Here is a 27,743-nt window from a genome sequence, read left to right on the forward strand (position 1 = left end):
GCTACTTAAAGCAGCAGCCAAATGATGAGAGAGAGAGTTCTGTCGCTAATGTAAGACTTATTCATATCACGTACTTGGCAGAGGAGTACATTTCCTTTGGTTCTAATTTGGCAGCATCTCAGAATAATTGTGTTGGTGCTGTCTTGTCCAAGCTTTATCAGCCTTTTCCAGCAGCATCACAATAGTGTGGGAGGCCCATTGAACATGGAACATTCAGTAAAGTGAGTGGAGCTGCTGCTCCTGAGTGTCAGCCCTTTAAGGAACTTCTTCCTGTGCTGTATCTGCACCTTATCACGGAGCCTGTAGCACTTCTCTCACAGATAATGCTGCAGTGATATGCTCAGCTCTCCAGTGTGCTCCAAATTTTGTGCCTTCAAGCGACCACTGCATCCTTGCTCCACTATTATCAGCTCAGTCCGTCTCACTAAAGGCCCCTGGCTTTCTTTGGACACGTAAAGTGTTTGCTATGAAAACCATAAAATACAATCCTGTATTCTGCCTGTTTTTTTTTTTTCATTTTAACACTGTGAATATCCATAATTAATCTGACACAGAGTTATTAAATTATGTATGCTCCCTTATCATTGAAGTGCCAAGAGGATTTTTTTTTTATTTGAAGGAAACTCAATCCAAATAAGACTGACCCTTTTTGCCCTGAAATCTTATGAGTGGAGCTGATAGAGGGTTATTTACTGTGTAAACAGCGCAGCCGCCCGGAGCTAAACACCAATGCAGCATCCTTCTCCTTAGTTGCTATGTGTCTGTTTTCTCTCCACCCTAAACATATTATGTTACTTTCCAAATTCACAATAATCCTCTTAATCAGACAGGCACTACCTGCATAAATTGTTTTGATCTTAGTTCAAAATATTCCTGTTATGGAGAGGCTTCATTAGCTACTGTCGGATGTTGGTCAGATAATTAGGCACGACAGTGTTGTAGAGGTACATGCTCCTTTAGTCATTCAACAACAAAGCACAGTTTTAGAAGCCTAAACAAACCAGCTGAATATTTTCACATAAGAATAAATTAGAGGAACCAAGTACAATTTTGTAGCATGTTTTGACATCCTGTTGACATTCTTGGTTTTGAAACTAGAAAGCTGCACTTTAATCTTTGCATTATGATTCCTTGTGAGCTCTACAGCAAAGCGCTCACAAGGAATCACAGGCCAGAGGGCCCAGTGTTATTTCACAGACTGTTCAAATAACCGCTCCATTATCTCACAGCACATATCTTAACCTTGGAGCACCTGAAGGCTTTTCAAATAAGCACTTATCAAGTCATGGCTTTCTGCTCTCCATCTGTATTAAAAAAAAACACACACACAAGTACCTTTACTCTTTCTACTCTGTGTATTTTGTGCTCTTAGATCACCCAGACCCTCCTTCATCTTTTCGCCTCGTCAGTGTCTCCTACGACTCAGTCACTCTGGAATGGATTCCTGGGTTTGATGGTGGATTGACTCAAAGGTTTCGTGTGAGGTAACTGTATATGGCAAAGTATTTTTCTTTGTAATGATATGTGTGTTTTAGGATTTGGAATAAAAAAGATTGAATGTAGAAAGTGTAATGCATTAACACTGATTGTGTTAATCGGCCATTGTCAGATACCACTGGGACAAATCAGCCAGTTTCCTGTACATGGATGTGTTTCCTCCCGGAGAGGCTACTTTTACTGTGACTGGTCTACTGCCAAATACCACCTACAACTTCTCTGTTAATGCCATCAACGCCATTGGAGAGAGTGGCTATGCAGACAATAATGCAGTACTGACCATCACCACCATGGGTCAGCTTGGTGTAACATTAGATCCTTACCCATACTGTACTTAGCATAATCTTATAATGCAAAACATGGCTTCATTCCCATTTGTTCTCATTTTTGTCTCTCTTTAGATTGGCCAGAAATGGTTGCTCCTACAGAAGAAGCGCACAGTAAGAATCCTATTACACTTTGCCAAAAAAAAGCTCTTAAGGGGAAATTACTGTTTGCATTATAGCTTGGTTTGGCACATCCATGTTAATATATGCATCACTTTTCAAAATGTTTACTTATTGAAGGCAGTGGTTGTCATGGTGCCCACGCTTACCTCATCCCTTGTTCTTAATCAATAAAGACAATAGAGAGAGTGCTTGGGTCTTCTATCTCTAATTTCAATATTACTTTACCTTCCTGTTATACATTAATCTAACATGCAATTGCTTTTTGTGGGGGGAGTTTCAGGTGCAGTGCCAACATACCTGACAGTGGTTTTCACAGTGGTTTTCGGAGTTTTGCTGGTAGTCAATTCGCTGGGTTGCTTTTTTGGACTAAAGTGGAGAAAGAAGCAAGGTCACACAGGTAAGGATAATGAGCTTTTAATCTATGTGCAGTGTAAGTGTTCCCTCCATCAATGCCCACTCCAATAATGTCCTGATTCTTCAACAAAACTCTAAAGAGATTACCAGCCAACCATGATGCAATTGTCTCTCACTTTCTCCCAATCTGGCCGCGTGGCTCCATCCGTCTGCCCTGTCTCCTCTTTTTCGTCTTACTCCCTGAACTCCCTCCCTCCTGCCACATTCATCCCTCACAACTGTCACTTCACTGTTTTATACATATCTTTTATCTCATTTGCCAGGCTCACGTCCTTCCTCCATCTTTGCCTTTGTCGCTATTCATTTGCGCTTCACTCTAACTGCCACTTTCCTTTTATCTAGGGTCTGTTTTTATCATCTTTTTCTGCCTTTTGATTTTTTACGTACTGCTAGGTTCAAAAGTCCAAAAACAGGATCTTGCGATGGTAAATTTCTATAGCTGAGAGCGGGACAAATTTGAAACTACTTACAGACAAAGACAAATGTTATTGATCCACAAGGGAATATACTTCAACACTGGAACTCAAAGAATACAATATAAAAACAATTCTTGATAACAAAGAGACAAATAGAATAGCAGAACAAATCTGAAAGCTAAGTAAGTAATAAGGAGCAGGGGCTCAGTCATCATCATCATCCAAATTTTATTGCAGACTCTTAGTCCAGAGTTAAAAGACTCACAACAATTAAATGTACAATATACTTCTTTTTGAGCACTTTGCATTCACTCAAAACTATTACATTCATCATGCAAGTGTAACATTTCTACTACTACTTATTTTTTCTAATTCTTTAAAACCCTGAATTTTTCATCTGGATAAACAAAAATTTTATTCTCCTTGGCCTATAATTATTACTACAAACATTCATAACAGTAAAAGTAAAGTTCACATTTATTAGTAGAGCACCCACTCAAAGGAATTAAAATGGAGTTCAACAACAGCAATTTGTGAAATGTGTATCATTTTCATAATAAAATTATATAAATGTAAAAAGAAAAAAACATGACAATCAAAAACACCTTTCAAGTTAGTGAGTATATATAAAAAATAAGTACAAATTTAGATAAATGTTACAAGTTTGTTGCAGTTTTCATCTGTGGCTATAAATCTTCACAGTGCTGTATTCAACTCTATCTGGCCTGGCTGCCACTCCCTCGCCTTTTCATTACACTGATCATTTGCAGTGTTCTTCAGATGGAGCCTCTTTCTGGCACTAATTTCCTAAGTCTGAGCCAGCTTCCCTGTGTTTCTGCTCACTCTGCAGGGGGTGTGGAAGGCACCGTGCCCAATGGAGCAAAGAAAGAAGAGGAGGGGTAAGTTAAGGCACTGCGGTAGTAAAAGTAATAAAGAGACATACATCCAATCCACTCTGAGAAGCCCGAGACATGATCCATTGGCTGTTCCCTGGCTGCTAAAAGAGCCAAGCAGGCAAAACAACAAGCTTCTGTCAATATCAATTTATATTAGTGCCATTAAACTTGCACCACAATGCAGCAATAAACAAATATACTAGATGATGTGATAGGGGAGGTGAAGAATTATTGCATTATGATTGTTATCAAAACATAAGAGCGAATGACAGACTGATTTCCCCCCTCAGGTCTATTCAGTCAACTGTAAGCAATAAGTATGAAAGCAGAGAGAAGATCAACAAGGCTGCCCAGCGCACTCTAATCATCGACTCCGGATCCGAGACAGACAGCAACCTGTATGAATCCTACGCCACGGTGAGAGAAAGCGAGGGAGAGAGCAGGAGAGGAGGGGTAGAGAACAGAGAAAATATGCAGGGAGAGAAAAGAGATAAAAAGAAGAAAGAGGTTATGGATGGGTTAAAGAGATCTGGCATAAAGGGATAGGAGAACTCTGCCACATCAAGCTAAATGGATAGATAATCTAATGAAAGCCCTAGCTGTTCATGGCGATGGAAAATGGATCAATATTACACAATTAGCATTCAAAATATACATTGATCTGGAAGAAATTATCATTTTGTACTTTAAAAAGGCCAACAAGGATTTGAACCTTGAAGAAAACTGTTGAGTGGGGCAAATAGAGGCACATGGGATGCAATGGATAATGAAATCTTAAATCTCCTCTGAGATGGGATTTATTGTGCCTGATATAAAGCTATACATATCAAGCAGAACCCACAAGAAGGTCAAATTTCTGATTCTCTTTCGCTACCTTTTCCTTTTTGCACACACATTGGTATAGAAACTACTTGGCATATTTTTGTTATTTCAGTACAATTAACAGTTAAAATTTACATTTTTTAAAATACTATGTACAGTATAGTGCTTATATAGTACTTTTCCAGGTGCCCAGAGTCACTTTACATTTCCATGCATTATTCATTTATTTCATACTATGAGGTGGCAAGTTACTATTACAGCCTCAGCTGCCCTGTGACACAATCGAGGCTGCCAATCTACGTCATCAACTCCTCCGACTACCACGAACCCTCATGCACACATCAAATTCATACAAGGAGGGTCTTACTTAAGGACACAGTGATAATATGCATTAGAGCCACTGTCACTCCACTGTGGCACCTGATATTCCTAGCGGTCTCCTATTAAAGTACAGACCAGACCTTCCATGAGCAGATTAAATTGGCCATTGACAAGATGGTGTGGCCAGTACAAGAAGTAGTTAATCATCAAGATAAGTCATTCTGCACTGTTGGAGCTCTTAAACATAAATTCTGCTTAAATACTTTAAATAATTACACATGTCCACTAACATACTGAGTTAGTGTTACTATTTATATCTGTTGCCTTTGTGTTCAAACTAAAGTGCTGCATTCTTGTGTGTTTTGCTCATTCAGGAAGGTCCTCATTATTACTACCCCAATGTAGACTACAGACCTCCTGTCACCCCACACCCGGAGGAAATCCACAGGCCGGGTAAGGACGCACGCACCAGTCTGTCATATACAAGCAATTTTACTCCATTGTGTTAAGTGTATGCATATTCTGTAGACCACACTCATTTATATGAAGAGGTAAAGGACTTGGCTCTGTACCAGGATGTACCTACTTCTCCTCTCCCTCCCCTTCCACCATCTCTTGACCAGAGATTGCCTCATCAAAGAAATGAATGGAAACTGCCTGTCTTCCCTCCGGTGTGTAAAAACCACTTACATGTGATTTGAGGCATAATTTGAACCAGTTAATGCTGTGAATTTTCTTATAATATGAACAGCTTACTCACTGTAGACTTTCATCAGCAGTGTAACATGCTCTTAATCTGTGTTTTAGCTTGTTCAAGAGCAAAAGCCTGTCAGTGTCCAGCAGGCACCAAAATATTCGGAACTTCCTTTTGAACTCCGAGGAGAGCTGGTGTAGTACGAGGATGGTGCATCACTCTTCAAACTTAACATTGATGACAACATTGAACAGAGGCTATTACTCAAGTGCACTTAATTAATCTTCCATCTGATGAGCAGTGTACCTTGAATGTATATTGTATTTGCAGTGCCTTTAAGTGTTTTGATATTTGAGTTGTTTTGACTTTGAAAGTTGAACAAAAATTGAATAAGGTCAACCAGGTAAATACTCCCATAGTCAAAGACATCCTATTTAATGACAAACAAAATATTTGCTAAAATTATGTGTTATCTATTTTTACTGATGACATCAGTAGCCCTTTCCATTACGAGCCTTCTTCTCTATTTGTTTTAGTGCAGTTGTGTCTTATTGTATGGCCTTGTGGCAGACTTAAGTAAATTTCGCTATTTGATTATTTGTTGTGTTTGAGCACTAAAGCCTAAACATGCTTTATTTTAGGTTTTAACATGTATACTCAAAATAGTTATGATTTAGACTTAGATTTAGTGATAGGGTATCAAATATTTGTATCTAGACACACAATACAAAATCATGCTCACAAATTGCTTAAATTTCAGTCGAGTTCTGTCAACATTTATGATAAGTATGACTCTCAGTATTTAAATAGCTTTGAATGAATACTTGAGTTCATTTGTTGTCACCCAAATAAACATAATTAGTTTTGAAGAACTAACAGATAGATGTAAAAGAGTACCTGGATAACAAATCCACCAAATGTCTCCACACATTTAATTATTGCTGTGCTACAGAAAACTATTTAATTTTCTGTATTTCACATAATTTCTATGGCTTATTGATCAGGCAGATTGTGGCTTGAGGCTGCTCATGTGTTGCCATGTCAAAACAAGTCACATTAAAAATAACTTTGACATGGCAGAACTTTTTGTTTTTGTTTGTTTTGAGCGCCGCTATAACTGCTAAGACAAATCACAAACTTCCTCTTTCAGGTTCCTGTTGCTCTGTGATAAACACAAAGTGACGATGTTCTAATAATATCCAGTGTGATGGATTTCAGCGCTGTTGTTCTGTCATTTCCTTTTCTAAGTATCAACCCATGAACACCTTTTTGATGCTGGTGGACACTGTAACATGCCGGCAATCTTCTTAGTAAGGCCTTTATTGTATGTACCATGTTTTATGATGCTTTTAGCCCTCTTTCAACAATGCCATGCTGTTTGATTGCTGTGAAATTCTTTGTCAAGGCCAGCAATAATGATAAAATTCTACATGGTTATAATTCTCTAAATTCCTCTTCCTCCTTCGTTCGCTCACAGATAAATTTCTATGTTTCACTGAGCAGTGTTTCCTCAATTAGGCCTGCTATTCTCCATCACAGGCTGTCAAGGTGTGTTTGTCTCATTACTGAACGATTGTTTAAGTCCTGTCAGGCTGACTGCTGTGTTCATAGCAAATGTCTGTTCTTGATGCATCGCTCCAGTGCAGGCGGCAGCAGCCCTAATCTGCTAAACTCAAGCTTTGACAGCTCAATGCCATACATTAGCAGCAGTTTTTCCTCACTCCCACTCTTCCTCACTCTTCTTGTACTTCAAATATTTGAAAGATGATTTTAAATGCATGTACTAATTTGAATGCTGTCAAAAGACAAATGAGAAATGTAATTATCATCACCTGTAATGATTTAAATAGAACTCATATACAGCAGGTAATTGTTTCATTCTATTATAAGAAAAAATTTTTTTTTTTTTTCCAACAGTAGATCTTTACAAAAGGTACAAACAGTTCTTTTGTGAGTAAAGACCTCTGCTAAGGTATTGTTTTCACCTCTTTGCAGTAAAAAAAAATATGGTGCCAAGACCTAGCTTTAACTTTGAAGGCTACTCCAGTTGTATCTCACAATAAAGATTGTTAGTGAGCTAAAAATCACAAACTTTCCACCTTTGTTCCTATTTCAAATAGTTATTCACAGTGACTTATTCCTCCCTAAAAACATTATAAAAATTAAAAAGTATGATTTTACTTTATATGGTTAAAAGTATTTTCCATACTAGCCTTAAGATTTTTCACGTTTCTGTGTGCAGCGTAATAAAACACTGGTATAGAAGGGCGGCTTAGTTTTCTAACACTTCTGCATAATTTTGCTTGGCATTTTGTGGATATACTAAATAAAAGAAATTGAAAACAACCCCTGGTTTTATAGATGATTATATTGGCAGTCACCGTGGGGCACTGCTGTCCTGTTGTCAGTAATGAGAAGCTAATTTGCCCTCTACTTTGGATCAGCAAGTACCATAACAAAAATAATAGTAGCATGAAATAATACTGGTTAAAGTTAATCAGGATGGATATGGCCGGGTAATAAAATTAAAGAGCCTGTTATCTTGTTGTAATGGGTAAATGCATTTTAAGCTTAGTGACCTATGTACAGTAATCAGTGGTCAAGGTGTTCAGTGATCAAAATCTGTTTAAATTCATTAAGTGCAGTCAGTTTAAAAAATGAAAACAACAGACCTATGCTCAGAATCTGATCTGAGGAATATTTCCAAGGTAAGATTCACAAAACTGTTGAATTTGATTAAAATATTCTGTGTGGCATTCACAAAGGAGAATATTTCATGATGTCTTTTTGTATCTGACTCATTAGGTCTGAGATTGAAAGTTTCACTTGGGCAAAGATGCGTGAAAAGAAGGAGAGGCTGTCAGAGAAGAGGAAATACTGTAGTAAGTCCAATTTTTAATAAACTAAAAAACATTTTTAAATCACTGAATATTTTACAATACTGGAGAATACAGGCTGTACATAGTGTTCAAATTGTGTTAAAATGAAATAATGTGACAGAATGTGAGGACAGGCTGAACTAAAAGAATTCCCTCAGAATGGACAATAGACTGCTCTACTGCTCTGGGTACAAATGCAGGCTTTGTCTGTCACAACAATCTGTGTTTATGATTCAATATTTTGTAATGCTGCTGGGTCACATGTGCACTTCCAACCAATCATAAACGCTTAAGAGAACTACATTTGCATTTACATTTATAAAGGTGACATTCATAGAGCAATATTGCAAGTAATTTTGCTGCAGTTTTCATCAGTTTCACTATTAATCTGCTAAAATGTAAAACTGAAGGCTTATGTGAATTAAACATTAAAGGTAATTAAAGGTATGTAACCTCTGGTGGAGGTGTTTTTCCATCAATATTCCACAGCATGGCGTTAAATTTGTCAATCTCCCTGACACCTGTTAGGGAATAAATGCACAATGGATAAGTTTAATGCCTTACTGTGCAATATTACAGGCAACGCAATGTCTCCATAGACACAGGTGGTGGACCCCCCACTAGAAAAGTTACATAGTGTACCTTTAAATAGTGGCTAATAAGACCATTATGTAATTATCTAATTACATGGAATTATAAATATAAACGTAATTCAGTAGGCCTATACATAGTGTATTATTATTTATTTTGAGGTATGCTATAATACTGAATTGGATTGTTGCTCATCAGGTCATTTTAATAGAACTACATATGATGCAGTGCATAATAATTAATCAATGTGCCACGAGAACTATAGGAAAATGGCTGGGGATTAACTTTGTTTATGCAAAATTTAGCTTGAATCACTTTCTCAGAGTTGAAGTAATTGTAATTATCATATCCTAAGAATTCACATTGTTTATGTTATTCAAAAACATTTGTCTTTATTTCAGAATATAGAAGATGCACCCTGCACCATGGAAGCACAAAGGGCGCCCACCACCAGAATCCTGTCATGAGGTCGAGTGGGTGAGACTCACGCATAGCAATTGTGGATGAGGAAGTAGCACTGCTGAAGCACATGGGTTGGACCAGACATTCAGTCACAGCATGCACCCATGAGCCAACATCCTGGTGTTCCTCAGACGACCCCCAAACATGGATCCCAAGGTAATCCCACTCATTGCCGGGCTGGATAGATGACTAAATACCAGAGGGCTAAAAGGTTGTTTACAAGAGCTGTGGATACTGATGTGGGATGACACGCAGATGGATGAGAGGACAGACAGGGAGCGGAGAGGATGTGACACAGAGGCAGCAGGTCAGGCTTGGGGGATGGAGACAGAGACACCTATACCGCCCAGAGGGAACTAGCCTGGTCTTGACATATGCTCTGGAGTGTAATGGGAATTGGCAAGACCTGCTAATGTTACCTGTCAGTGCTTATCATGTGGTTAAACGTTCACCTGTCACAGCGCTGGGTCCAGTGTCATTGGTATAGGTCAGAAGATGCATATCCATTTTGTATCAAACCAAAATATCTGTAAATGTCTGTTTAACATAAATCTATTTGCTTTTAGAGGTATTTGTTATGAGGAGGAGGAATGCTGAATGCTTGGAGTCATTCTGACACATCCTTCAATGTCATCTGTAATTAAAAATAAAGTGTAAATAATAATGTCAATAGTGGCAGCAAGTACAGTGAGCGTAGGTGGATTTTAAACACTTTTCAGTATTTTTTGTTTTTGCAAAGAAGATATGATTGACATGTGGTTCCGCATTTCATTCAAAGGAAGCAGTAGCATGTTTGGTAACCCTCATGACTCACAGCTTCCTGACGGTTGGATTAATGCTGTACAAAATGTACCGGTAACTGAAATCGGTCTAAATTGGGAAATTATATATTATAATTTTGCACCACTTTATTTTCCAGTTAGTATTATCTACTCCATTACCAACTGTTTACATCTGCTTGTCTCCATGGAAATGTTTTTTTTTTTCCTAGATTGTTTCTGAGAATGGCATTATATTTCCATGGAGACAAGCAAGTGACACAGTTAGGTTAAATTACAGGCCAGATCTGAGGAGAGGAGACTCACTTCACAGTAATGCATGTTTTTCAAATTATTTTTGAGCAGTACTGTCAGTGGTAGTTTACACAAAATGGAATAGTTTAATTCCATACTGTGGAACATTCCTGACAAAGCAATAGCCATTTAACATTATATTGTCTCTTCCTGGAGACAAGCAGGTGTCCTGCACCAAAAAAGTTACAGTGTGCACCTGTAAATACCACAGAGTCTGCTATTTCTGTCTGCATGACTGCATTTCCTTTCTCCCTGTTTTTTTTATGTTTTCAGATTTATTTGGCCTCTTTGACTTTTTTCTTGCTCATCGCCTCTGTAGGTGAGTGCAAAGAAGGATTTTCACAGAGATAAATATTTAATTACCAGTCAGAGAAAACACAAGTTGAATGCAGTCTAAAGTGTGGCTTGCGAATAGGGAGCAGCTTGAGAGCCAGTAAACTTCTATTTGCATAAAGGTGTGTGATAAATATGGAAGGGAGAGCGTTTAAATATTTATGAGGGTGACAATGCAGACGACAATCCGTTTTGTCCTCAAATTATCTGACATCTTTGAAATGATTTAAATTGTAATGAGGTACTGTAGGTAGCTCTATACTGTTTACTCTGGGTACAATTATTGCAGTTATTGTTGGGTATTATTATTGTTGTTTTATTTTGTCTCAAAATAAAAACATACTTTGGCATAGTGAGTGCTGGTAGTAATTGTAATGGAAAAGGGGTAGAATTAGGGGAGAATTAAAGGAAACACTTAATAATAACTGCAATTAATAATAATAACTCAAATTAATTCATCTTAATAAAGAATAAACAAACACTTAATTACATAATTTGGAACTCATTTAATTAAGAATGCTCAATAACTACTTAATTAATACCCTAACCCTAAGTCCTAAACCTAACTCCTTAATTCAGTAGTTACTAAGCCTAAATCATGCTTAATGAACTATTTGTTCATTAGGTATTAAGTCTTTGTTCATGCTTTAGTAAGGCTACATAAGGGGTAGTCATTAAGTGGTACCACATCTTTTAATCTCTTGCCTCTCAAATACATTTTTTAACAATAGCAGAGATATCATTTTTTGTAACAATAAGCAATGGATGCTTAATGCTTACTTTAATATTGTCTGTATATTTTTACTCTTGTAGGCCTATTTGGATTCCAGCACTGGTAGCAACAATAGTGGCAATAATAAAAGAATGAATAATAACAGTTTTAATACACTGTTGCAATAGTAATTATAAAACTAATGTCTAGCAGCAACTCCTCTACCTACTGCTTTTACAAGTACATCAGTATTCCACTTGAATACTTATCTCTCCTCCTCCACTTTCAGTCATCTGATAGTTCGTTTATAAACTGCTTGGAATTCCAGTATTAACTCAGAAAGTGGTGGTTTTGTGGCGTGGCTGCTCTAATTGGAAGGTGCTGAGAGGGTAAAACAAACAGTCTTTTTGTCGTGCAGTTTTCCACCACACTCCCGCCTCTGTTATTGGCCCAGCCTGTCACTCATAAGATGTCTCTGTGACTCCCCTGCATGGACACACACACACGCCACTCTTTTTGTCTGAGTAAAAGCTTAACAACATTGTGCTTTGTTTTGTCTGTAAAGTCTGTTCTGTATGAAGAACGCAGTGTGAGACTTTCTTGAACTTATTTTTTTATGATTAAACGTCTTTTTCTCTGCAGTGCCAAACGCTCAGACTCAGGCTCCTACAACTTCACATTATGAACAGCATGGGACCAGCCACATGAGTGAGCCGACCACAGAGTCCTCTGTTTCCGCTGGTATGCCACTTGTGACTTGTCATTGTTGAGATGCCACTTATTAGCTGACTCTCTGGAATATATCTCTGACTGCGGGTGCATTCACACTTACACAAACACTGCATCAAAAGTGGCACTGAACAGAGACTAATCCTGGAACTAAATGTAGAACAAGACTAAACCAGAACTAGAACAGGTCTAAAACAAGTCTACATCAGGGCACCCATGTCTTATAAATAGGGCTTGATAGAAACACAAACCAAAAGCTTGAAGATATTAATTTGACTACTACACATTAAGTCCTACTTTGATCAGCTCAATTTCATACATAGTCATTCTAACCATTGCTTACTTATTCTGCATAATTACTAAAATGTAAGCCGTATTTTAGTCACATTTGTTCTTGTCCAGAATCTATTTCAAAAAATGTTTTATTAATTTTTGAAAGGTGCACTGTGTACTATGTCATTTTCTTCATGGATGTTATTGCTTTGCTTGTAAAGTTTAACACAATGCCATTAAAGTATATATTTAGAATTTATTTAATTACACGTGTTTTTATTGCTCAAAAATACCTTTTCTATTGTGAGCGGGATTGCCTCCACACAGATCTGGCTTGTAACTTGACCCGGTGGTGTCTCCATAAAATAGTCAAATTTAATGCCACACTGAAATATTGTGAGCCAAGAAATAACATCCCTATGAAGAGAAGCAGGTAGCATAGCCTCCACTAGAAAAGTTACCTTTAAAGTCAGAAGTGTGTGTTTTACAAATTGTTATCAGACCTTTACAACTATTGTAATTGTGACCAGTTCAAACCCTAACTGATTTGCAGCATTTGTCTATAAGTCTATAACAACACTTCTCACCTAACCTTTTTGTATAGTAATGTAAATGCAGAATGTATAATACATTTTGACTAATCCCAGTACTTTTGGGTTGACTCTATTGGGAGGACTCCCTTGACACTTATTTGCATGTGTTTTTGTAACAGAAAGAAAAATGGAAACGAGAGTCACCAGAGCATCTGACTCCTCCCATGTCACTTCCCCTGGTGCAAAAACCACAGGTTTAAACAAGAACAGCACAAAGTACACAACCACAGCAGGAAATAAGACACCAACAGGTAAACCAGCAAGGGCCCAATGTAAACCAATTCATAGTGTATATACCGTCTTTCTTATCTATCCATTATGTCTGTAGTCACCTCATATGACCTTTTGTCTTCATACAGTTGTTCCGAGCAAGTCCACAGCAAGGCCATCAACAACTACAGGTGCTATTTTAAGTCCTAACATTTCTTTATCAAAAACTGCCAGTGGATGGAGCCACTGTGTTTGGCTCTTTCACTTGTAGCTTTGACCCCAATATTTGTAAAGCATCTTTAGTGAATGTTGGATTCAGATTTTCAAATTCTTGTGTGTAGTAAAAGTACATATTTCTGCCAGATAAAGGTAAAACTAAAATACTTTTTCTGATTGAATAAAAACATAATTGCTTAATATGTTGTAACTAATTCATATGATTCAAATGTGCACAACAATGCATATACAGCTAAATGTCTAAAGTTGAGGTATTTTCACTAAAATTATGAAATATAATGGATCTCCCTCTTCTGTCTCTTCCTGTCTTCTCTTGCCTCCCACCCTATCTCTGCCTTTCCCTCCCTCTCTTCTTCTCTCAGCCATACGTACCCCACCAGTCCCAGTGAAACCCTCCGCTGCTGTTGCCTCTGGTAACTTGAATATCTGTGTTTTCCATAGTTTCCTTAAATGCCACAGGCATAGCGGGTTATTGTTATCTGGTGGCAGACTGACGGTATCAGTGTTCCCTGTCCTACAAACAAAACCCAGGCATAAAGATAAAACAAGATTCTCGTCTGTCTGTGACACCCCATTGTACCTTATGCAACAGGGCATTGATATGTATGCCACCCAGCTGTGTGTCTCAACATAGATGGAGTTTTGATGTGACTTTGATACTGTAGTACTCATTTTTTGACAAACTTAATTCAGAATGTTTACAGTTAATGTTTTCTTATTTTTTCTTTCAGATCCAATGTGGGACAAAGATTTCACCTATGGTAAGATGCAAATCACATCAATAATCTTTCACAATATAAAATTAAAAAAATATATATGTTTATGTGCTGCAGCTTTCTGTTTATTCAAAAGATAGAATTATTTGTTTTGAATTGTTAATTGCCATGGCAATGGTGCTAATTTGTCATCACCCTGAAACCAATAAATTAAATAAAGTAAATTGCTTATATGCTGTATTGAGTGTATGTTTCCTAATAGACTTTCCATTGCAGATTACACCACTCTGCGTCATGCTGGCCTGTCCATAGCAGCAGTGCTTTTCATTGTGGGTATAATGGTCATTGGCTGTAAGTGTCACATTTGAAGTTACTTTGAATTCACCTTAAAACAAAGCTGTCAGCCATGTCTAACATTTACCTATTTTTGGATTATAGGTGGAAAAGTTTGTAAAATGCCTAAGTGTCATAAAAGGGCATCAAAGTAAGTTTATTGACAATGTTGATTATGAGAAATGTTTGACTGCAACACACTTTGTCCAATTCAAAGTCCATTGTTTTAGCTTCAGTCTGTACAACAGTGCAGTTGGATGGAGGATGATATATGACCAACAATTATTTTGGCTGTGTAATAACTCAACTCTGTGCTGACTGGGAATTTGTGATGATTAATAGATCACAATGATTATGATAAAGCTATTTGTTGGGCAAACCATGACAGGCAAACTGAAAACCAATCTGTAGTCCAGTATCTGTGTCTGATAAATATGATGGATTGCTTTAATGTGGATACTTTCTGTTTTGTGTTTACTCTTTAGGTCGTACCAAGTGGCCCAAGCATGAGAAGGAAGTAGAGAATTACTACAATATTTTAGGAGGATAGACTACAATGTGCTCTGAATATTTAAAGGCACAATAAGTAACTTTTCTGGAAGGTTCGCCATGTGCTTGTCTTCATGAATGAGGTATTTCTTGCCTAGAATGTTCCACAGTAGGTTATTAACCCCCACGTAAACAAGCAGGTTTCAGTAGGAATGCAAGTTTTTCAAGGTATTTTTGAGCAGTAAAAATACATGCAGTTCAAAAATGCATAAAATATTTGTCAGATGCCATACCTTGGAACATTCTATGTAAAGCAACATATTTTCATGGCAGGTGACAAACTGTCCCACCAGAAAAGTTACATAGTGCATAAGTTCACACTTGGGAGAATTAAACTCAATGTGTCATCCTCTACTTGTTGCATTTTGGGTAAATATTAAATAATTATTTTAACACATGTTTTGTACAATTACTGTGTTATATTAATTTAATGTTAATGTCTAGCTTGGAATTAGTATTTCACTTATAGTCACAAATATACAAACTGGCACAAAAGTATCAAACCAAATTATTATTTTAATAATGCATGTTAGAATCTATAAACAAATGTTACAAAATCCAACCCCCATTTGTTTTGTTTTTTACACAGGTTATAAATAAGATTTTTGATAGAGCAGAAACCACTTCTCCCCACAGAGCAATTGGAGTTATAGTATATACATTAAGATTAGAAACATAAAAGTAATCATGCATTTAAACTATCCACATGTAGGAATACATTTATTGTGATATTGTGGTAAACTGATGAATAAAGCTACTGTATAAGTGGTAACATGTTAAGACTGAATGTGATTATGTGGATATAAAAATATTGAAATGTTTCATTTAACATTTGACCAATTTGCCTTACATTTCTTGATGACTTATTGGGCAATGCTACAAGTACAAAACAACACAAAAACATATCATAAGAGGAATGAAAGATACAGGAGTGGGTGATTAAGAGTGTGTGGTACATAGCATTTAAGTGTATTTAAGGCACTGCACATCCTGATCCAAACATGATTGCAGCTTCAGGAGGTGTGGTTTGGCCAGGACACAGCCGCCCCCAGCAGAGAGCAAGTGGGAAAAGCACGGGGAGATGATTAGACAGATCCAAACACTGTCATTATCAGTGTTTGACTTCATTTGTAACTTTACTGTGAATAAAAATCTACATTTGGCCTACCTCTGCACAGGAGACAGCTACATTACCCTTAAGGCATTTTCCTTATGTACAAACGAAAGAGAGAAAGGCAACCAGTGCCTTGAAATGAAAGCCATTGATTAAAGGGCATGGTTAATTTCCATTTAAATAATAAAAACAGAAAATATATGCCATCGTGCTCTATACAAGTGTGACTGATATTTGCCCAAGAATGCCATTCAATCCTTTTAATGTCTCCAGAATTGAAAGAGGTATTTACAATCTGTGAAACAGAATGTTAAAGTGAAAGCCATTCAAATGAAAAGACATAATTTTATGCTTTGCAAGGTTCACACTCTATTCACGTCTGTGTTCTTGATGTGGGAGCAGGTTTTGCCTGTGTGTCGCTGCAGCAGTCAGTCAGTGTTAATGAGTAGGGCACAGATGATGTCAGACAAGTAAATGGGAAATGGAGCAGAGAGCTGGTCTGGTTTAGCATGGATCAGCCTGGTCTGTCTCACTATAAACAGGCCAGCTCCACAGACAGCAAATATGGTTTTACAGCAATAAGTAATACATTGTTCAGGTAGTGTAAAGGGGGCTCTGGCTGTGCCAAATTATCCCTTTTGACAAAATAAGCTCTAAGCCATATTCACCAGCTTTGATTTGGATTCCTCAAATGGAAACCAATTAAAGGGTTTCAACATGTTCCAAAAGTCCCAGGCAAGATAACACGTACATCAAATGACATCAGCAAAGATGAAACAATAATAGCATTTGTTTGAGACAGAGAATTGAGCAGGGAGCAGCAGGTTTGTGTGCAAAAAAAGTCCATCCTGAGTCAAAAATAGGTGATGACAAAGCATGTTGCTCCTTATTCCAAATGTGTGCTCTCTCATCCAGGAGCTAAACTGCCTCTTTCTTGTCCTGGTCGATGGGAACAGAGTAAATCCTAAAACGAAAGTAAGTAGTGAGTATAGTATATCATTAAAGATAACTTTGGAATGTTTTTCTTTCCATTTGGGACATGTACAAAGCAGAAGCACAGAGGGGGTTCTGGGACTTTGAGGCTGTGACAGGTGCACCGTGACTGCAGAGCACACCTCAACCCCAGGTGGGACTTATAAACTGGCACTACTCTGTTGATCTAACAAGCCAAGGGTTGCTGTGTGATTAAGCCTCTTTTCAGTGGAGCGATCAGTCAGCACCAGCACACTCAGAGCTGACTGCAGCCCCGCGAGGCACCTGGTAATCCGCCTGCACAAGAATTTAACCCTTGCTTATTGACTTACTTTGCACTTACAATGCTTATGCCATTTGTCAATCTGCAAAGAATAATTTGAACTCTTTGACAGGGCCAATATAAAGTCATTGGCCATTTTATTATTGTGGATTACAGGTTGTCAAATGCAGCAGGGGACCTTCTGCAGTTGTAATGAATGGTCATTAATGTTACTTTAACTTTACTATGTTGATTTGAATCTACTAAGGAAAGACATTTTAACATGAAGACCATGAGACATTTCCCCTTTAAATGCCAATAACGCAGTTTGTAAACAGTTTATATGGACTTCCATTACTATTGTGGTGCACAGATTTGCCCTGCCTTTCTTGTCACTTACTTCACTGTGACAGTACTTAATAAAATGGCCTTTGAGAGTTTATTTGCAAGTAAAGAAAAGAAACTGATTACTCTGCAAAAAGCCTTGTCCACGCTAGACGCTATTTAAAAAAACAAGTGCATAAAGAGCATACAGAAAGTGGTTGTTTATAACTGGTTTAGGCTGTTCCACTATCTGATTACTGTTGACAGCATGTTGACATGACGCCAAGATGATGCATTCACTGTCCCTTCAGTTGTGTGTAGGAGTTTTCTGTCTTTTCTGTCATTTCAGAACACAGTTCAGGAGGCAAATACTTAGAACAGGTTAGGTCCTGTCCCACTGGGTCTGTAAACCCAAAGGCAATGTCTGGAGGCTATTGTTAGATGTCTAAGATTGAAAAGGGGTTAGTAGTTGTGTTGAGTATTTACAGATTGTGTGGTGGACCTCAAGCTTAGATACTAATTGCTGATCATGTCCAGACGGGCCCAGATGGGTGGATGCTGGTTGCATGCTTTTTATCACCTGACTGTTTTTTCTGTACTTTTCTTGCTGACAAGTGAAGTAGGGCAAATTGGCAAGGCAGCTTAAAAGCTGTTACCCACCAGACTGGTTCTGTTACCTGCAGGCTGACTGACTTAGCACAAGTACAACGTGCGCCATGCATACCTTTTCTACTCATTTTGTTTGGGGGTTTTGTGTCTTGTATAAACTGACTAAATAATGAAAAGAAAAAAATTATGCAAAAAATGTCCTCACCCTTGCTGTTGTTTGTTCCTGTGTCTTCTCACTAAGAAAATGGCTGAAAAAAGAAAGATTTTTTTTTTTATTTATTAAAAAAAAAAGAAAAAAAGAAAAAAGAAAAAAACTTAATTTTAAAATTTTTCCAATACTTACCAATTACAGCTGCAACTGAAAGAGCCACAGCTACCACCGCAACAATGATGATAATCATTGTTATCTGGTCTAGAATGAGGAATAGAAAAGAAATATTAAAGCATTTGAATGAGGAATGTCATCTTGTTTATTTTACTTTGTTTGTAAGGACTTTACCTGATTCACTTTCGTCGCCTGTTATTCCATGGCTGCCAGATAGATCACTTCTTGTGCCTTGAAGCACTAAACAACAAACTTACATTACTTTAAAGTACTATAATCCATCAGGCTAATTGTTTATCTAGGTTGTATATGAGGAAAATGTTTGGGTACCCATGATCAATATTTAGGGTTATTAATCAAATGAAAGGACTGCAAACATATATAGAGCTCATTTAAAACAAGTAATTAAAACTAAGGCTTAATGAATTGTGGTTGGTCCGGCAGAAGAGACATGGGAGGCATCTGACCACAGGCCTGCAGTAAACAGCTCTGTAATTCTCTCAGATGTCCATCAGCACCGTGATGAGGAGTGACAGACAGAGGTGTGGGCAGAGAATGAAAATGCCAATGTCGATTAGCTGACCAGCGGGATGGCTGAGATGTCAACATGTTCATTGGGCTTTCAGCAGAAGACACGGGCCTCTCCAGGGAGCTAATTGATTCCATTCAGACTGTAATGGTTAAGAGGAGGGCAAGGCAACAGAGGCTATACTGGCCACAAATCTGCTCGGACTACAAGCGCTATACACCGCTAATCTACACACAATAACTGCTCAGGCCATAACCCCTCTGCTCTTTCTTCAAGAGTGTGTCCTTTTGGGTGATAATGGGAGAGTTCCTTGTGCCCTGTGCACCTCACAGTGGACTGTGGGGTGTCAAGGTAATAATAAACTTACATAAGTCTTCATCTTCATCGTCAAATACTGTAAAAGAAAAAGAGAAATCAAGTTAACACTAGGTGACAGTCATCATCAGTAAAAATATCAGTGAGATAATATTGTCGCATTGTTCAATTACATTTGAATATTGACAATTGATTCATTTTATGTCATCCAAAGATATCTTATATTCTCTTGAACTGAACCATGTACACACATGTACAACCAAACCAAAGACTCTAAATTTAAACATTACAAAAGCTCTTCTTCTTCTATAAATGCCATAATAAATTAAATTGTTAGTGTCTTATTGACTGAATCAAATGAATCATCATAAGAGCTCTGAAAATAAACCAGTATGAAGCAGAATTCAAACACTGATGGCTGTATACGCTGGTCTGGTGTTTACTAACTTTTTGATATTTTGATATTTATAAAACACGAAAATTAAAAAAACAAACAAACAAACAAAACATTGGCAGGGCGTATTGGCCATCAGCTGCTCTAGATTCTTCTAAAAAAAAATAATTATTTTATACTCACGATTCGTTCCATCGCCAGATCCGTTCTCATCCGTATCCCTATTCGAATGAGCTGTAGAGAAAGCAAACAGCAGTACATGCAGTCAACAGTTTTAACTCAATGACATTCAAACTAAAAATCAGGTCTGCCCCCCAAAAAACAGAGAAATGTAACCTTTGTGTAATAATAATATATGGAAAAATTTATAAATGAATCAAGTAAACAATACGCGATAGTTACTGCCATTGTATCCTTCGGCAAGACACTTCCCCCACCTCTCCTCGTCTGACTGTGAATGAATGACTGATACAATGTAAAGTGCTTTAGGTGTCTTGAAAGGCACTATATAAAGCCAATTCATTGTTGTTAATATTGTATGCAAAACATTTTCTGGATTGAACTCCAGCGCATTTTCAAAATATATACTTAATCTAATTTGCTTAATTTAATTCATGTTATTGAAAGTGTGATTTGGAGCTGCATATATAAATGGTGCTGTACAGAGGACACTGTGTGTACCGATAGCACTGGTGTTGTGAGGTGAGGAAAACATGCCAGCGAAAGGATGCTGAGGGTGTGATTAGATGTTTATCAGCTGAAAGCGTCACAGCGAGATGAGAACATACCGGTAGCAGTTGGCAGCAGCAGACACAGGAGCAGCAATCGCATCATCTTCAAATGCTGCGGGGAGAAAAGACACCGTGTTAAAAATATCTGGTTTTAATATTCAGTCATTGATGTGTGTGAAATCTTGGTGTTTTGGTTTAGGGAATGTGACGGAAAAAAGTAGAAACGGTTGGTGTCTATTATTGGAGTTTGGAGTCAAAAAACACAAGTCAACAGTAATGTCACAATGCCAATTTAAGTGTTTAAGGGAGTTTTTTCTGATTATTGCATGTTTGATTTGTGTTTATTTTCTGACTAATAGGTTATAGTACTTGTCATTGTAGTAGTTGTAGTTGTTATGTTCTACCTCCAGGGATAGATAGGGGTACAGGATTTACGTTTTTTGTTTTTAATGGGTTGTGTCCTCCCACAACCCATGTTTTAAGGTATTTCTAACCAATAAAAACATTGGCAATCAAATGAAGACAGATGAGTTAAATTCTGCACTGTGGAACTTTCCAGGCAAAGCAATAACATTTCCATGGAGACAAGCAGGTGGCAAACCCTCCACTAGAAAACTTACACCACTGTGGAAATGTTGTCCAACACAATAGGCAGGATGCAAGCCAGGTCTCAATGAATGTCTCTTCCCACTCTTTACCTCCATTTCACACAGTACAACAACATACTATAAGGCATTTACCAATTAATTGTAGCATTTATTGCATCTCCAATTGGAGCTCTGAGTGGAAAAATACAAGTCAACAGTTTCAGCCAGTTTCAAAAGGCAAAAATGCAAATGTAGATTGTAATCTGAGGTAGCTGGTGACAGAGGGGTCAGTGAATAGACATCTTATTTCCCACAGTGCTCAGCAAAAAATGGATACTTGTTCTGTCAGCAAATTAGTCCACTTTTTTCCATTATCTTTGCATAATTTTCTACCAGAGGATTACAAGCAAATCCTAAATGCAAAGCTATTATGGTAAAAAAAAAAAAATACAGCATCCTTTTTTCTCTCGCCAGTGTATTTCTTGTTATTGTTCTTCTTGCTATGGTGAAATCCTCTAATTTCCTTAAGGCACCAGGCTCCAATCTTCAGCGTCACCACACTGCAAAAATGTGAATCACAGATGTTTTTCCAGGCTGTTAAACAAAGCCCCAGCTGTAGCCAACACAATGCTACTGTGATATTTTTAAAGCACAGTACATGGGAACGACCCTTGCTCAGGATTTAACAGATTTAGCAACTCTGGCACACTATCAAGTAGCGATACTCACCCCCCAAGATGAAAAGTACTGTACTATGAGATTTGAGCCAAATGCTTTGTCTCTTGGCTATGTCTATTGTATTCTGGTTTCCTATAAGATACTGTTGATGAGATAATGGAAGAAGGAGGTGACGTGCATTGTTAAGGTACGCGGTGTCAAACGGACTAAGGAAGAACGGGGCCATGCTCCTCTAAACTCCTACGCACAAGTTACCAGTGTACCATTTCCTACTCCTAACATCACTCGTCATTATACTGTTATGGAAGTGACACATGCCCACACACTGAGCAGACACGAGCATATAAAAGTATATGCAATAGGCCGAATCGTGAAAGCACCTGATTTACATATTTTTGTGAAATTTTCTATAATTTTCTGAGATTAGCGTTAAAGTGTTGAAACTAGAAACTCATTCGAACAAGTATCAATATGAGCAAAATGTTATAAATACGATTCAGCTTTCCTGAATAGTTGTAGTGTAGAATTGTCTTGATCTTTATCGGAAGTGTTAAGACCACATTTACATTGTGGAGTGAAATTTCAAAACAACTGCAAGATTTATCACAGGCAAGTTGAAATCAATATTTGAATGGTTGCAAAATTGTAACACAATATTGTAATCATGCTTCACTTGACTGTTTTTAAAGCTGGTCAGGCATTCTCAGACATTCTTCCCTCCTGTGGGACTGCAATTTTTTAAAGCAAGTTCTTAAGTCTGCTAATACTGGTTTATTGATCACATACCTCCATGTTGTGAGATATTTTAAATGTATGGCAGCGCTTATGAATTGATACATATGGTATTGTGACAAAACAAGTGATTTTTTTCCTCAAGCAATTATCAAATTGTAATTATTTCAGTAACTTCTTTTCCTGCTGAATGTCTCTCCTCACTCTTCATCCTTTCACCCTTATTTCCATCTTGGCCAATAAGGTTTGTGGCTATGGGAACAGTTTAGTGTTTTAGTTAATGGAAAGAAAATGGTTTGGATACTATTAATTTACCATTGCAAATTAGTACGGAGCTTTGAGAGTGATATATAAGTTATGATTGCTTTCTACTGAAACACCTTTCCTTGTTTCCAATCGTTAAAGCACAGCACTGCATAATCCTAATTTTCCTACTTCAGTTTCTCAATTTCGAGACAAATGCTGACCCTGTAGCGTGAAGTAGAAACAGGATTATCTTGGTGCTAAACTAGAATAACAGAATAAAAACTGTTTTAGCTGACGATATTGGAGAGAGATGTTAATCATAAAACCGAAGCTGATTGGAAGCAGCGAATGCAACTGCGACTGTTCGGGCCTTTAGAATAGCTGCAGTAAATCTCCCGCTGCAAACAGCCTAAGACATCGCAAATAAAAATCCCCTTCTGTATCCAATTTGCTTTTCAGACTCGCTTTGGGTGAAATAATAAGCTGATCCAATTTGAGAAATATTTATCAACCCAGTCCACTGCGCCTGTATCAAAACGCCTCCTGACGCCAGTATTATTTTTCAAATTGGCTAATATATTCTTGTACATTTGAATGCCGATTGAATTTGTTCTTTAATACCAGACTCTATTTGCAATGTATAATAATTGGTTCTTGCACGTTTATGATGTAGAGGTGCCAGCTGCTGTCCCCAGGCGAGAGGTTGGAGGTAAATGGTATAATAAGGGATAAAAAAGGAAGTCATCGAAAAACTTGAGAGCAATTCTTCAACAAAGCAGTTTGACAAAGAAGTGGCGCTGCAGGGCTGTTTCATTCTCCAGATTACATTTCTCTAAACCTCTCACCTGTCAGGGTGAGGAGAGGTCTTTCAACAGAGTCGACCTGTCCCAAACTATAATCCTACATGCAAAAAATGTGAGTAAAGAAGAATAAAGGAGCTTTGGGGTATACACACATTTTTGCATATTCTAGAAAATATTACTATAGTTACTTGGTAATTTCAGGTCTGGGCACTATATTTTGCATGAAAGAAACATGCCTTTGCATTAGCGCTGTGCACCATGGCAAAAAAGATATACATATAGATCAATACTTTTTCCCTAATTAAATTTTTTTAAACAAATTAATAATCTTTCAATAATAAAACAGACTTTAACCAGTGTTACTGAACCCAAATGATATTGCCAATATCTTTCTCCAATGTCTGAACTCTGCTCCAAACAACATGCTTTTACTGACAGAGTATTGGCTGTAGATATGTCAATGAAAAGTCACCAAGCTGACCATTGATGATCTGAAATGACTGGATTGATTAATTTATAATACCATTAACTGCACAGCCCTACTTTGCAGTGCTCATACAGCACTGTATAACAAAGACACCAATAAATACACCACATTTATTTTCAGACTTCCTTAGGAGTTGTGCACTGCACTACTGCACTATATTAGCTCTGGACAAGCAGCTGACAAAGAAAGACAGTGACAATTTTACCTTGTCCTGTTTGCATTCTGACCGTACATAAAGCCGCCACTGAGCACTACACTAACACAAGTGATAAAAAAGTAATTTGAAAGTGACTCAAAGCTAACATAGAGGTAAAGAAAAAAATAAGATTTAAAGAAAAATATTCATAGGTCATTTGCTATTCATTGCAAATCCATTTTATAAAAGCAGCACTTTACTTAGGTTCAGCAAAGAGAAGGAAATCCCACTGAGATGTGAAGTCAGTTTTGCCATGTCCACAGAGTTGTTTATCCAAGTAACTCATTCTGTTTCTCTTTCTTACCTAACACTCATATCTCCAATAACATACTTTTCTTTGGCAGTAGACCACATTAATGACAATATAAAGATAATGAAAACACGGTACCTCAGTTGTCAGGGAGCATAACAATGCAATCTGCAGCTGATAAACAATGAAGCAGCTTCTCGCAACACAAAAAGTTATGTGTGTGAGACCAGGCGAGCCCGAGGCCAAGCAGCAAAACAACTAAAAGGATATGAGAGTGCCTGACAATAGCAATAGGTCCTCACAGACTACTTTTATATGACAGCCCCCTCCCCCCAAATTATAAATCATACAAAATGAGCAGCCCCCATCTATTAAAAAAAAAAAAAAAAAAAGTACATATCCCAACAAAAGAAATACCAGGCAGGACAGGAAGGGGGCTGACACATCCCACCTTCACAACTTTGTCCGATGCAGACTGAGGCTAAGAGGTTTAAATATTCACAAGATATGCCCCTTTAATCAGCTCATATTACAGTTTTGGTTTATCTTCAAAACATATTAGGTTAAAAGTCATGCCCTTGGTAAGATTTAGCCTAATATTACGAGGTAAATTTAATTACATTATAAACTACTGTAATTTTCTTAATGACCAGTGTGGCTACATAATGTTTCCTTTGCAGCCAATTGAACAATTTTGATACTAGGTCTAATTGCAAATAAATAGGTTTTGTAGCTCTTGTTCAAGCTGATGTAAAAAATAAAACTTCCCCTAATAGCCTAAATGCATACTGATGACTAAAAGGTCGCTGACAGTTGGAAGAGAAACTCACCAAGGCTCACTGTCTCTCAAACCCGCGTCTACAAATGAAACCACATCAGTGTCTGTGTGGGACTGTCCGCATCTCACGGGGATTCACGACCAACTCATTCTGCGTTATAGTTACTTCTCTTCACCGGAAAACGCATGACTTTATTGCGCTGTTGCTGGAGTTTCCGCTCACTGTAGCCTAGAAAAGAGCGCAGGTAATGGTAGGGCTATAGCCTACTAATAGTCTATGTTACAGCACGTCATAAGTTCAGTGCCTCTTTCATGTAAACGGTGACAAATTACATGCGCTGCTTTTCAATCATAGCGCGTAATGAAATGTCTGTAGCACCCATGAAAGCTTTAGAGTCTCCCCCTGCGCGCTAATAGCTAGACAGGCGATGACACCATGACCCATGAGACCCTATAGCAGGTGCGCCAAAGTACAGAAGTACAGAAGAGAAGCGTGTGCAGTTCCCCCACTTAAGACAAAAGTGTGCGAGCTTTTGCTGCAGTAACAATGCACTTGTTCCCGCGCCCCAGGTGTGCCTCCTCGGATTTGGAGAGTGTCATGATTTATAAGCAGGTTATTTACTATGCATTAAAACGCAATGGGGGCACAGATAGGTCACTGGCAAGAGGTTTGAGTATGCAGTGCATTAGTCCAACTGTTGTCCATTCAGACTCAGGGCTTTATTTGCTCTGGCTGGCAGCACATTTATTATCCCGCTTTGCATGGCCCTCTCAAGTCTCAACACTACGCACTTTTAGAACTTGTGTTTGTCTAGTTTTGAGTAATAGTCAGGGAGGGGCTATAACGCTTTAGTTAGACAAAAGATACTAATCCGTACAGGGTTGTAGATGATTGCGGTTAATAATTGCTCTATTGAGAAATTTACGGTCTTTTTACAGTCTTTAACATTAGTCTTTAACATAGCCAATTATATTTATGCAATACATGGAACAATATTTTGTCTTTTACTACTTTCTAGGTCTACAGTTTTCATTGCATTAAGTGTCTTGATCCATAGACCTACAAAGAAGAATGCAGTGTGCAGAATAATAAAGGTAATATAATGAAACTTACTTTAAATCTACGTAGAGTGGTTTGGAGTCGCTGTCAGTGCTGGTATGTCGCTCCACGCCAGATCCTTGTTGACATGAATATGTCAGTGTGTGTGTGCAGGTTAACACAGGTGTACTCAGGAAGAACCAGGAACTGCACTCGTAGTGGCTGCTCATTGGCTGCTGTTTGTACCAGACACCGCCTTATCTGGCTTTTACAAGCGTGCATACAGCGCGCACTAGAAACCTTATACGTGCTCATAATAGACAGGAAAATTGGCTACTAAGCATTTGTAATAGAGTAAACTAAGCAGCCTCATCTGCATTTGTGTATCATTTGTTGACCTACTTTTACCTTTGACAGAGCTGGAAAGTACCTGAACTAATGCATAGGCTTTAATCCTCTTTAGAAGTGCTAAACTATGGATGGTGAGCACAAGTGAACTTTATACTTTAAAAAACTTTCTCTCAAGTAATCAATCATATTGGTGAGTACTTTTACATCTCAGCCTTGAGCTTTCTGTGCACATAAGGGGGCATCTCTGTGAATGGCAATCCTTTCTGCTGCTGTTTGGGCATCTGTCAGAGTAGAAGTTTTAAACTCCGCCTTTCTCTCCTCCAATCAGTCAAAAACACTTGTATCTCCCCTAGCTTGTCAGTGGAGACAGCACACTCATCTCGATCCGCCCAGCTTCAGGATGTGTTATATTTATTGCTTCAGTTTGTACAGGGACAGGTGGTGACCAAAACATTAGTTCTTCACATGGGGAACCACTAAGTATGGATGCCTTTTGTCATTATGTATTTGAAGAAATCTGAGAGGGCAGGTGAGGTTGTTGTAATAAAGGAGTACCCAGTGATGTAGAAATAAATCAAATAGCACAAGAGTAGTAATGAAAGGCAGCAGACTCTGGATGTCTAATGTAGGAAAAGTTTTCTTACCATCAGTATGAGACCCAGAGGCACTCAGCACATTATGATACTGCCCATTCAAGTCTGACCATGCTTCCACTGAAACCACTGTGAGTAGAAAGCATAAGGAAAGGAGAATCGTACAACAGATCAATGGACATTTTCCCATCTTTCCTTCTTTATCATATTTTTATTTGTTAAATTATGT

General features: G+C 37.9%; 3 protein-coding genes across 8 annotated transcripts in view; 2 read left to right on the forward strand and 1 right to left on the reverse strand.

Annotated features, from left to right (window-relative positions):
• Positions 1–5,945, forward strand: part of nphs1 (NPHS1 adhesion molecule, nephrin) — a 28,705-nt gene extending 22,760 nt beyond the window's left edge. Inside the window, 9 exon segments of the mRNA XM_055164084.1 lie at positions 1,373–1,484; positions 1,610–1,791; positions 1,899–1,937; positions 2,221–2,343; positions 3,627–3,675; positions 3,963–4,089; positions 5,190–5,268; positions 5,344–5,486; positions 5,623–5,945. Coding sequence (XP_055020059.1) covers positions 1,373–1,484; positions 1,610–1,791; positions 1,899–1,937; positions 2,221–2,343; positions 3,627–3,675; positions 3,963–4,089; positions 5,190–5,268; positions 5,344–5,486; positions 5,623–5,709 — 941 coding nt within the window. The 3' untranslated portion in view covers positions 5,710–5,945.
• Positions 5,946–9,445: 3,500 nt separating this feature from the next.
• Positions 9,446–15,596, forward strand: fxyd5 (FXYD domain containing ion transport regulator 5). 4 transcript variants are annotated; one of them, XM_055163633.1, is made up of 10 exons: positions 9,459–9,597; positions 10,788–10,833; positions 12,202–12,300; positions 13,274–13,426; positions 13,514–13,555; positions 13,964–14,014; positions 14,333–14,362; positions 14,594–14,668; positions 14,756–14,801; positions 15,136–15,596. In XM_055163633.1, the coding sequence occupies exons 1-10, from the start codon at positions 9,586–9,588 to the stop codon at positions 15,158–15,160; spliced, it is 579 nt and encodes a 192-aa protein (XP_055019608.1). In that variant the 5' UTR covers positions 9,459–9,585; the 3' UTR covers positions 15,161–15,596. The 4 variants fall into 4 exon arrangements, with proteins under 4 accessions (XP_055019610.1, XP_055019608.1, XP_055019606.1 ...); XM_055163631.1 differs by lacking the exon at positions 9,459–9,597 and adding an exon at positions 9,656–9,748; XM_055163632.1 differs by lacking the exon at positions 9,459–9,597 and adding an exon at positions 9,671–9,748 and having other exon boundaries at positions 13,274–13,405.
• Positions 15,597–15,695: 99 nt separating this feature from the next.
• Positions 15,696–26,786, reverse strand: si:dkey-262k9.2 (uncharacterized). Of its 3 annotated transcripts, none has more exons than XM_055163637.1 (8): positions 26,646–26,786; positions 20,832–20,886; positions 20,227–20,277; positions 19,702–19,728; positions 18,980–19,045; positions 18,824–18,892; positions 18,686–18,728; positions 15,696–17,277 (listed from the first exon to the last, which is right to left on the reverse strand). In XM_055163637.1, the coding sequence occupies exons 2-8, from the start codon at positions 20,875–20,877 to the stop codon at positions 17,232–17,234; spliced, it is 348 nt and encodes a 115-aa protein (XP_055019612.1). In that variant the 5' UTR covers positions 20,878–20,886; positions 26,646–26,786; the 3' UTR covers positions 15,696–17,231. The 3 variants fall into 3 exon arrangements, with proteins under 3 accessions (XP_055019612.1, XP_055019611.1, XP_055019613.1); XM_055163636.1 differs by lacking the exon at positions 26,646–26,786 and adding an exon at positions 25,584–25,720; XM_055163638.1 differs by lacking the exon at positions 26,646–26,786 and adding an exon at positions 24,892–25,045.
• Between the last annotated feature and the right edge of the window lie 957 nt (positions 26,787–27,743).

The sequence above is a fragment of the Boleophthalmus pectinirostris genome, unplaced genomic scaffold (assembly GCF_026225935.1).
Source record: "Boleophthalmus pectinirostris isolate CB_2022bp ecotype Guang Dong unplaced genomic scaffold, ASM2622593v1 HiC_scaffold_6, whole genome shotgun sequence".
NCBI lineage: Eukaryota > Metazoa > Chordata > Actinopteri > Gobiiformes > Gobiidae > Boleophthalmus > Boleophthalmus pectinirostris.

Bases quoted from the DNA above. Each gene is read 5' to 3' on its own strand.
- si:dkey-262k9.2 (XM_055163637.1), bottom strand. From the start codon at position 20,877: ATGATGCGATTGCTGCTCCTGTGTCTGCTGCTGCCAACTGCTACCG. The intron at 18,893-18,979 runs GTAAAGTCCTTA...TCCTCATTCTAG, and splicing joins AGGCGACGAAAGTGAATCAG to ACCAGATAACAATGATTATC. The intron at 18,729-18,823 runs GTAAGTATTGGA...TTCTTTTTTCAG, and splicing joins TTCAGTTGCAGCTGTAATTG to CCATTTTCTTAGTGAGAAGA.
- fxyd5 (XM_055163631.1), top strand. From the start codon at position 9,686: ATGACACGCAGATGGATGAGAGGACAGACAGGGAGCGGAGAGGATGTG. The intron at 13,556-13,963 runs GTGCTATTTTAA...TTCTTCTCTCAG, and splicing joins AAGGCCATCAACAACTACAG to CCATACGTACCCCACCAGTC. The intron at 14,363-14,593 runs GTAAGATGCAAA...TTTCCATTGCAG, and splicing joins GGACAAAGATTTCACCTATG to ATTACACCACTCTGCGTCAT.